Here is an 11,947-nt window from a genome sequence, read left to right as displayed (position 1 = left end):
CTTAATTTCCTCCACTGTTGGAGACCCGTTTTAAAAAGAGACTACATTTCGTATTGAAAGTACAAAGAATTTTGTCTTTTGCATGCAAATAAATAGCACGTTAGCTTGAAAAACAAACGATAAATTTGTGAGTATAAAATTATTGTCACTGATTTCAATTTTATTTTAGACGCGTATGTATAAATGTTTCCCCAAAGTCATATTCAAGGGAAGTAATTTTGCGCGGATTGTCAGACAACCAACTTTCACGTGTTCAGAAATTAGGAACAACAAACAGGTTTGTCAAAATTAAAACAAGTTAAGATGGTTATTTTTTATAACTTAAATTATTTTCCAAAGAGACGTGACAAACGTTTGACCCGTTATTGTCATGTTTTGTATGGGAGGTCGAGTGAGAGTTTATTAAATGGTGTTCCGTCCCCATTTGTTGCGCGTCACAATATTTGTGACCCCGTTTTATAGTCCAGAATTGATTGTAATAGATTGGATAGACGATAGACATCAGTCATTTACTGTCAGTCCAGGTCTGTATTTGGTAATTAATTTTTTTTTTTTTTTTTTTTTTGGAAAACCCCACTGAGTGTCTCCTTTTCTTAAATTTTCTTTGAATTCTAATAATTCTGTCTATTTTTTTCCTTCTGCCACTTCTGGATCTAGAAATTATTACCTACTCTGTACTATGGAGTAGTCAGTAAAAGTTACTGCCAGAGCTGGTTTTTTAAAAAGATGATGACAAATATGTATACATATGTATGTATATTCACCATTCAATACTTTTTTTCATTCTGTAACATTGTTTACAAATATGTTACATCATAAATTAACATAATGATTTTGTTCAATATATTGTAGGGTTTTATGGTTTCTGCCTTGAAGACTTGGTTGTTCATTTCAAGTCTGCAATTGACTCTGAAAACAAGATACCATCGAAAGTCCACATGAAAGTCAACAAAACATTGGTCATTACTAAAAGTCCACAGTGAAAATTCTTGTTGGAAAAAAGAAGAAAAAAGAAGTCAGCATTAAAATCCCGTCGACATTTAGTGACCAGTTTATCGTTCTAAGCATTTACCAGTGAACCTTCTATTATTACCGTAACTTAATATAAGTCTTCAATTTCTAACTTGTTCAGGGACTCAGTCTGCCATGGTAATTTAATTCTTGTCCATAGACCCAGTCTAACATGATCATTTAACATTGCATCACAGAATCTACCATTATGCTTTAAATCTGCATCAATCAGTCTATTACGATAGTCTAATTGTATTTCACTCAATCTGCCACAATGTTTTGCATCAAAAGAATTCTACAATTGGGAAAGCCTCGACTACCACAGCAGGCAAGATGCTTAAGTTTAGAAAGACTGAAAGGGGGACGGATGGAAAGAATCGGAAACTATTTCTTGAACATCTTAAACGACTACAAGCAGGCGTTTGTGGATCTTGGACAAGACATGAAAAGCCGACCCATTAAATCGGGTATCTACCTCGGCCTGCTGGGAGCTTTCGGAGTGCTGGTGAAGACGAAACCATCTGTCGACAGCTACAATGCTGAACTTATCGAGAAGGCTCATGATCTTCTGCTTATTGGAGACCTGATTCGAAACAAATATTCTGACGAGTATTTGAGGGACGTGGTGTCTTCGCTCAAGGACGGAAGGCTGCGTTTTTTGCAACTTGGGTGTGTGTAGGGTCGTGTGGAGGTCGAACTACAGCTCGTGGGTAAAGCTGTATGATGCGCAGTGTAAACAACTGAAACCGAGGTGGACGGAATTTCACAAACAGGTCGTCGACATCGGTGTGTGTGGTCGATGGATTTACCTTGATCGAGCTATGGAAGAGTACGATGTCAGTGAAGATGAGTGGAAACAAACAAAGACATAATCATTTATCACCTGTGTCTACAGGACTTCTAGAATTGTTTTTAAATCCACTAGCCATGGGATCAGTGATTTTAAACCGTTACTAGTCATGATTAAAAATTCACTAGACCTACTTTACTTAGAGTTAATACAATTTTACTAAATAATAGTAATAATCAGATATGTCACTTAAACAGGGAGATAAAGCTTAAAACCATTAACATTGGGAGTTTGGGGTGGGGTCAGGATATTCATATTTACAAAATAGACAACTGCAACATTTGATCAAAACCAAATTCACTAGCTGTTGGGCATGGCAATAGTAGTTATTTACTAGCCCAACTTTGAATATCACTAGCCATGGGAGTGGGGCTACCATAATCTAAATGCCCCAGGGGCCTATTTCACTAAACGTCGTAAGTTTACGTCTGCTACTAGCAGTTATACTGGTTGTGCGTTTACACATGTTTGGCGTCTATTTCACGCAGAAAATTACATCATAACGGAAGCTGGAGTATTTTAAAGACAACAGAAAATGAAATACGTGTATTTCTAACTATATTTGTTGTACTATAATAGTAATAAGAATTGTGGTTTAGACGTAGATTTACGTTTACGTGCAAAACTAGGCTTATGATGTTTTGTGAAATTGGGCCCTGGTCTGTTATGTAGTGTATGTTGTGGAAAGTCCTGTAATATTGTGAGTTTGTTTTGTATTTTGTTTTAATAAAGCCATAAACATTTAACACAGAGACAAAGACATCTTTTGTTTTAGACATAACAAGCATGGATAACAAGATGAATGGTGAGGAGTCACAGTATTTTAATTTCAGTAGGGGACTACTTGACAGGGTTGGGTGGGGACGTAGCCCAGTGGTAAAACACTTCCATGATGCACTGTCTGTCCATTGGTGTGCCCATTGGGCTATTTCTCAATCCAGCCAGGGCACGACAACTGGTATATCAAAGGCTGTGGTATGTGCTATCATGTCTTGGGAATGTTGCATATAAAAGATCCCTTGCTACTAATGAGAAAGTGTAGTGGGTGTCTTCTTTATTCGTCAAGAATACCAAATGTTTGACATCCAATAGCTGGTGATCACTAAATTAATTAATTTTCTCCGGTGGTGTTAAACAGAACAAATTTTAACTTTAACCTTGACAGGGCGTGCTCCATGCTTGCTGGAAGATGAGCTACCTTGGTATCACCCGAGCCCAGGTTACACGGATCCTGCAGCATAGACTCATTTAGTGTGTGTGTGTGTGTGGGGGGGGGGGGGGGGGGGGGAAGGGTGGGGGCAGGTTGGTATTTGCCCAAATTAAACGTTAATGCCCGAATCTGGATAACAACATTTATTCATATTAGCATAAACAACTATATGGGGTTGCAAACGAATCACTACACATTTTTACATGGAGTATAACTGATTTTGAAAATGCACATTTTGTCCGAATATTTATATAATTTTTGCCCGAATTTGAGGGTTTTTCTCCAGCATGGTATAGCGCCCACCCGAGGTACAGTATGTTCTAGAACCGCCATTAAAGTGACAGACCCTAGTTTTTAAACACTGAAACGTATTTTCACTATTAGAGCCGTTTTTTTATTATTTAAATTAGAAGTACATATGTACTTGCATTCTATTATTTAGAATATTAATTTTCGAACACTTGAAGTGGTTCTAGTCAACCAGGTTATTGTAATACCCCAAAATGCGTTTTTCATAATTCTGAAAACGCACGTTCGTCTGAGAAATAATGGTTATTGAGACAAGCTCTAGTCTATTTTAGGACGGTATTTCCCCGTTAAAATATCACGGACTTTTGCTTTTATCTCTTAAAGGGACAGACCCTAGTTTTTAAACACTAAGGCATATTTTTTTCACTATTGGAGCCGTTTGTGATCACTGAAATCAAACTTTACTTATATATTTTATTGTTTAGAGTATCCATTTCCGTACAATTAAAGTTTTTTTGGTCATCCTGGTGTTTATAATACCACAAAATGCATTTTATAAATATTTTTAAAAACGCAAGTGCGTCTGAGAAGTAACAGTTATGTAGTCGAGTTTTAGTCTATTTTTAACAGTATTTCAACTGTTCAACTTCACACTTTTTTCCCCCCACTCTCTTGTAACGTTATCCAAATGTGATAGAGGACCCACTTCCACGAAGCGATCTTAGCACTAAAATCACCTTGGTGCATAAGATAGCTGTGCACTTAAGGTCATCTTAGGACTAAGATCGCTTTGTGGAACGGCCAAGGTTTGTAACTTAACCAAACTTTTTACGGGTTGAAACTAGTGTCTGCGCCTTTAAAATCGTATCCAAATGTGTATTGCAGGGTCCCGTTTTACAAAGTGATCTTAGCGCTAAAATAACCTGTGGCGCATAGCTACCTCAAACACTTAAGGTTATTTTAGCGCTAAGATCGCTTTGTAAAACGGGGACCTTGGTCTGTTGATTAACTAAATTTGGTGCCCATTCCCAGGGGTTGAAACTAGGGTCTGCGATTTTTAACAAGGAATCTGTAGAGTTTATGCCTTCCCAACCAGTCCTGAAAACTGGTGATGCCACTTTATAATTAGTGTTGATGCAACTTATAAGTAATTTAATGCTCAAACATGTGCACTGCGATTAGCGATTTTTGGTTTTATACTACAATTTTTTTTAATGTGTCTGTAAAAGGGGGCGGGACATAGCCCAGTGGTAAAGCGCTCGCTTGATGACCGGTCGGTTTAGGATCGATCCCCGTCGGTGGCCCCATTGGGCTATTTCTCGTTCCAGCCAGTGCTCCACAACTGGTATAACAAAGACCATGGTATGTACTATTCTGTCTATGGGATGGTGCATATAAAATATTCCTTGCTGCTAATCGAAAAGGGTAGCCCATGAAGTGGCGAAAGCTGGTTTCCTTTCTCTATATCTGTGTGGTCCTTATCCATATGTCTGACGCTATATAACCGTAATTAAAATGTGTCGAGTGCGTCGTTAAATACATTTCCTTCCCTCCTTCCTGTAAAAGAAGTAAAACAAAAATCCAATCCCTTATTTTTATTTGGTTATTAATCATTGATTATCCAATGTATTTCTGAAAGACCGTATTATATCATTTATTCATTTGAAGGACGTCTTAAAGCTTCTTAATCTTCTGTTAGAATATTTTCCATTACAAGATTTAATTTGCTGATAATCGTCTCCACATAACTAACATGACATGAATCAAATGAAAGTGGATACCGTACATAGATTTGTTGCCAAGTCGAGACTCCGTTTTATCATCAATCTTCGTGTGAAGACATCCACAGTTCAAGGCACATATTACATTCATGGTGGCTGTGAATAATTCGAAAAGGGATATATCACACGAAAAGATAGAACAAACAAAAGAATCTTTTTGGTTGGCATGTTGAGGCGCCATTTTATTACAAATCTCTGTATAAAGATATCCGAACATCAAGCCACATAGTAATATTGAACACCAACAGAAACACACAAGGGTTATGGTTAGTTTATAATTAGAATAGGTTTACGTGAATACAAACGCTCAGTTATGTGAAATGATAAAACGGTTTATAAACCTGCAATTCACCTGAATCTCAATGTATGTTAACCCCTTCTTATTCTTCTTCTTCTTCTTATTTTTTTTTTTTTTTTAGCAAAATTTAATGTTGCAGCTGGAAATTAGTTATATTCTCGTATTTTTGTGTTCTGCATATTTCATCTGTTGCGGTTATGTCTGTCATTCATACGGCTCTCCCTAGGCTCCGAGTCGATCACCCCCTCACCTCGCCATGGGTTCCGCAGCGCAACCTCCCCTAGAACCATCACCACCAGGTAATTTTGGGCTTAATCGGACTTTAAATTTTTTGGCTGTGGTTCAAAATTTTATGTTTTATGTCCGACGCACTTCATTTTGGTAGCCCGTCTAAATTGCTCAAATTACCTTAAAACGATTTTGGCCGAGCACTCTAATTTTACTTTTGGACTCTCACAGTTTGGCCGTAGGTATCTGACCTGACTACTAAATTCGTATTTCAAATTTTGGGCCGACTTGGTCACTGGCGAAGTCCGAATGGACAGGCGTGTTTGAAACCTTAGTGGTATATGAACTAAAAATAATTCAGATCAGATCTGTGACTCATTTTAATAGTAGAACGCTGCCTTTGGCTGCGCCCTATGATTGGTCGTATACGATGGCCTATCCCCTACCATCTCCTCCACCCCTCCCACGTCCCAATCAGTACTGTTTAACCACAATTAGAGCAATTGTTGATTAATCATCGGTATGGGATGCCAACCATTTAGGTAATTGTATTCCAAAATGGATCTTAATATATGCTTTGATATACCAGTCGTGGTGCTCTGGCTGGAACAAGACCTCAAACTTACTCTCTGGGCTGCTTGAAAGGCCGTGGTATGGAATATGGGATTGAAGACCAACTGGGCTGTCCTGTCCAGGACAGTGGGTTAGATGTTAGTGGTTAGTGAGAGAGAGAGGGTGTAATGGTCTTATACGTACCCATTGAGTCGTTAAAACTCGCCCTTGGTGGTAGCCAGTAACGGGCTGAAACCCTGTACCTACCAGCCCAATCTAATTAAAATTAGCTCCACTATTACATGTGAACTAATTCCCGTATTTAGACCAGTAGAACTAATTTTAATCAGATTGCTAACAACACTGCGTAGTCTCCAATGTCCAGGTAACATATCGTCTGTAAATAATAATTTAAATATTGACCAATCACACTTCGCCTTTTATAACGTTATTTGGGAGCATACAAATTCAAAAAATATCGGGCGAGTCTATTTTAGTGGCCGCAGTACAGCGAACCATACCAATACCTACGGGATGGGTTATCAGTCTTCAATTTTACATAACAAATTATTTATTAATTGAAAAAACCCCCAACTAAATCAGTCTTCATTTTTATATTACAAATTATTTATTTTATAAAATAAAACATGTTTTAAGGCATTCGTAATTCACACGAAACATATCGTATACCCTCAGGATAATTCGGAATGTTTTCAAATTATTTTTAAATCACTGGCATGATTCTGCAAGTAAGATTTTGATTGGTGGACATGAGCTCCAACTGGCTGCTGTTAGATCCACATGTAATAGTGGAGCTAATTTTAATTATATTGCTACCAGCCTTATGTCCGATGGCTAACCATCGCATCATCGAAACCGGTGTCTGTTTCATACTAACTTGTAATATGGTACTGAATATAGGTGTTGTCGACATAACTGCCAGAAGCACGGTCATCTTGTGACACAATGGACTGACAGTTTTGGTTTGACACTATGACTATTTTTATGGTCCCTTATTTCTCTTTCCATCAGCATTATAACTGAGCCCTCAAGTTACCGGCATCGCCCTGTGTCTATGGAACATTTACTTTCACTCATTCATTTTAATCACTGAGGATACGGCGACATATCCTTGAACCGAACTGATGCCTGCGATTGACCGCTGGAATCTGAATACGCAGACACTGACCTCGACTCTAACCGAATTGAAACGTCATCTGCGTAACATAACGACGACTCCGATGCCAGATACATATCCGAATCACTCCTCTCTACGCCTGGGTATTCTCCAGTGTCAGGGAATTTAGTTTGGGGATAAATCATCTTGGGTAATTCAACCGGAGGGTATCCTATTGGAGGATAGTTTGGCTTCAAGATGTCGCACGTTTCCGGATATCCGATTTCAGGGTAGAACCGCGAGCTTGTCGACGTCGGCGTGTCGCGATTTGATTGGTTGCTGATACACGAGAGACGAGATGGAGTCAGCGTTGATTGGTCATCTTCAGTCAGAGTTTGCGATTCAAATGAGGTTTCGGAGAGGTTCGATTTTTCCGATTGTCTTGAACTGTATATCTCAAAATCGTCTGCCGGTGGTTCATCAATTTCTTTAGATGAATTCTGTGTAAAACCGTTGCTAGCGTTTGCACTTTTAAAGGTGTGTTGTTTATCTGAATTCGAGTTCGCTATAGAAGCAGTATGTCGTGTTCTCAGATCAGCGCTGTAAAGAGGTTCTTCGCGTTTTGACCTAAACTTTAATTGTTTTGTAGTATTCATTGAGAGATCCTGAACATTCTCGCCTCTTGTATCTTGTTCGTTTCCAGATGGTTTTGATTTCTGGGTGCCAGGTGGTCTACGTTCTTTCGGCTCGGTGAATTGTGACTTGTCATCTTGATTCTGAGGTTTATCTAAGAGTTTGTCATCAAAGTCTTGCTTTTTGGCGTCATGTTCTTGAGGCTTCTCGCCATTGTCTCGATCTAGGAATTCCTTTCCATTGCCTCGATCTAGGAGTTCCTTTCCATTGTCTCGATCTAGAAGTTCCTTTCCATCATCTCGCTTTTGGTGTTTGTTATGATAGTCTTGCTTCTGATTTTTATCATAGTTTTCCTCTTCAAATTTCTTGTTATCATAGTCTCGACATTCATCACTAGTTAACTCTCTCTGGACTAGAAAATCCTTCGTATTTGTTTCATTGATTAGTTCTACTATGGGAAGACTGTTCGCATTAGATAATTTCAGGAACGTTGCGTCTTTTCTAGGACGTTCCGACGTAGACATTATCTTCTTCTTTTTTGTATCTGCTTAATTCGCCATTCTTTATATAATCTTGTTGATCTGGAATTAAACAAGATCGTTCTGTACTATATTGGACATTTTTGCGATTTAAAACACAGGTCTACGAATATTATCCCACAAGTAGGCTTACGTTTTAGTATGTGCATGATAAAAGATCACTTAGGCTAGCTGCTGTTAATAGAATAATGTGGCGGGTTTCCTCTGAAGACTTAAAGTTTGTTTTTCTTTAACGACAACACGAAACTTAATTTATTTATCATTGGCTATACTATTGGATGTCAAATATTTGGTAACTGTAGTCTAAGAATGGAAACCCGCTACATATTTTTATTAATAGCAAGGGTTCTTTTATATGTACCATCCCACAAACATGATAGCACATACCATTGCCTTTGATATACCAGTCATTGTGGTTCAGAATTACCAAATGTTTGACATTCAACGCCGCAAACTAATTAATCAGCGTGCTCTAGTGGTGTCTCCCTAGTTTAATTAAATTTCAGTGTTTCCTTATTCGACCCTGACATAAGCTACAAGGTGTTTAGTAATATGGAAGCGTTCAACATTTGCGTAATGCAGAATTTATAATTTTTTCATTAAAGTTAAAGTTTGTTTTGTTTAACGACACCACTAAAGCATATTGATTAATTAATCATTGGATATCAACCATTTGGTAATTCTGACCATTTGGTAATTCATTTATATAGCGCTAAACTCCACACTAATGTATTCTCAAAGCGCATTACATAATTAAAATGACATGGTTAAAACAATAACATAATAAGACAATTGGTAGGATAATACTAAAATAACAAATAAATATGAGTCATTATAAATGCTTGAAGGGGAAGATAAAAAGTAAAACTGGATAATTAAAAGTACTGGATAAACAACTGTGTTTTAAGAAGGGGTTTTTAAACGATATAAGATGTGTGGCATTTTTAAGAGTGTCTGGTAGTTCATTCCATATCTTCACAGCACTCACACTAAAGGAACGGGAGCCAAAAGACTTAAGCTTCCATCCTGAGACAGCCAGTAGGTTTTGCTGGCTAGAACGAAGATACCTAGATGGCTGATATACCTGTAGGAGCTCACACAGATAAATAGGACCAGTTCCATGGACGCACTGGTATGCAATGGACAAAATCTTATCAGGGCCGTAGCTAGGATTTTTTGTTTGGGGGGGGGGGGGCAACTGAGAAGTTAATAGTCTAAAACTCCTTAAACAGTTAAGAAGAGAATTTTCTTTAAGTTTCTATAATGCTTTCCGGATTTTTTTCGGGGGGGGGCAACTACCCCCTTGCCCCCCCCCCCCCCTAGCTACGGCCCTGCTTATAGTCCACTGATTGAGCTAAATCCCGCCCTTTTTACATTATTACCCCCGTGTAAAGGTCTAGGAATATCTGTATCGTTCGTCAACACCATGCCCCACTTTCCATCTCACTGTGACGTAATTTGATAAACCTTATTTGATTTTCTTTTTACATTTTACTTTTATTTTCTTTGACATAATAAAACCTGTGGAAGAACAATATAGTCTTGAGTATTAAATTACTTTGTGAATAAAGTAATCCTTGCTTTGAAAACATTACTTGATAAACACTCCCTCCAGACCCCCCCCCCCCCCCCCCCCCCCCCCGTATCGTAATGTAACATCCCATGATACATCCTCCCTGAGAGCACTACGCAAGTGTTGAACAACCCCCGTTGTACTAGGAGTAAGAAAAATCGCTTTCGTCACGTAGACTAGCCTACTCCTTTCAATTAGCAAAAATAGCTTTTACAGAGAGGACGGTATATACTATATCCTTTAATACCGTATAAACGGTATATACTATATCCTTCAATACCGTAATGGGGCGGAACGTCGCCCAGTGGTTAAGCGCTCGCCTAATGCGCGGTCAGTTTAGGATTTATCCCCGTCGGTGGGCCCATTGGACTATTTCTCGTTCCAGCCAGTGCACTACGACTGATATATCAAAGGCCGTGGTATGTGCTATCCTGTCTGTGGGATGGTGCATATAAAAGATCCCTTGTTACTGATAAAAAAATATAGCGGGTTTTCTCTCTATGACTGTCAAGAATGACCATATGTTTGACATCCAATAGCCGGGATTAATAAATGAATGCGCTCTAGTGGTGTCGTTAAACAAAACAAAATTTAACTTTAATACCGTATAAACAGTCGTCCGCTCTAAAATAATAATTTTAAAAATTAATGCTTTTTTTTAACTTTAAAAAAATAAACAAGAAGTAATTTTTAGTTTAAAAGTGTCCTTTACGTCTAGCAGAAGAAACCCTATATTACTACGTACTGGTTACCCCCCCCCCCCCCCCCCCCCATCTCCCCATGTTAAAAATGGCTCTGAGTACGCAACCGCAACTGGCATATCAAAGGCTGTTGTATGTACTACCCTGTCTGTGGGATAGATCATATAAAAGCACTGGCTGCTAATCGAAAAGCGTAGCCCATGAAGTGGCGACACCGGGTTTACTCTCTCAATATATGTGTGGTCCTTACCCATATGTCTGATGCCATATAACCGTAGATAAAATGTGTTGAGTGCGTCGTTAAATAAAACATTTCTTTCTTCTTCTGACTACGCTTTTTTAATTACATCATAACGTCATTACTCGAGAGAATATATATATATATATATACGAAACCTTAAAATAGCATAACGTCATGTTTATACCACATACATTTTTTATTGAAACACCCACGATAAACCTTAGTACTAGAGGCGTGAAATAAATAATAAACGCAATAAATAAATAATAGATAACGGTAAGCGAACAAGAGTACTTGAAAGACAACCATACCTCTTTTTATGGATTATGATTTTCTTCTCAAAAGAGCTTTCTTCTTTCACAAACGCCAAACTCGCGAATAAGGGCAGAGAAAGACGCACATACCGTAAACGTTCAAATTATAGGTATATAGAGAATACCACATGAGTGGCCGATAGATACCATTTATCTCGCAACGAGTTATTTTAAAATGTATCTATCGAGCGAAAGCGAGTTTGATATGTTTTTAAACAACGAGTTGAGAGATATATGGTATCTAACAGACACGAATGTATTATTCTACTTCTTACATATCTTCAAAAGCCAGGTTTTAAGAACATTTTAACATCTTTATCGACTAAGAGATATTTACAACCCTTTGCACTTGTAGCTAATTTACGCGTCATAGACACATGGTTACCAGGTTAACTATACGTCACAGTGTAATCGATTTCCACCGTTCTCTTTTTTATTGGACGTATTGCATTGGTGACCGTCATCATCTAGGAGCAGCCAGTCGTATGTCTTAAAATTGTTAAACACACGTACGTGTGTAAACAACTATGTGTTATCAAAAATAGCGCATGGTGCTCTCAGCAACGGATGTGTAAGAAAGATATATTACTACTTAGGAAAACAAACACCCCGAAATACACACACGCATGCGCAGCACTACGTCTCAAGAT

The 11,947-nt window shown here is 38.2% G+C and overlaps 1 protein-coding gene across 1 annotated transcript; it reads left to right on the top strand.

Annotated features, from left to right (window-relative positions):
* The first annotated feature begins 180 nt into the window (after window positions 1–180).
* On the top strand, window positions 181–2,217 carry LOC121377083 (mitochondrial import inner membrane translocase subunit Tim29-like). The gene is given in 3 exon segments (XM_041504949.1): window positions 181–277; window positions 853–1,672; window positions 1,674–2,217. Coding segments are annotated over 2 exon segments (597 nt in total). The 5' UTR covers window positions 181–277; window positions 853–1,285; the 3' UTR covers window positions 1,884–2,217.
* The last annotated feature ends 9,730 nt before the right edge of the window (window positions 2,218–11,947 follow it).

This window comes from Gigantopelta aegis, chromosome 7 (genome assembly GCF_016097555.1).
Source record: "Gigantopelta aegis isolate Gae_Host chromosome 7, Gae_host_genome, whole genome shotgun sequence".
Classification (NCBI taxonomy): Eukaryota; Metazoa; Mollusca; class Gastropoda; order Neomphalida; family Peltospiridae; genus Gigantopelta; species Gigantopelta aegis.
Note: the sequence above shows the minus strand (reverse complement) of the source record. Positions and strands in the feature narration are given on the sequence as shown.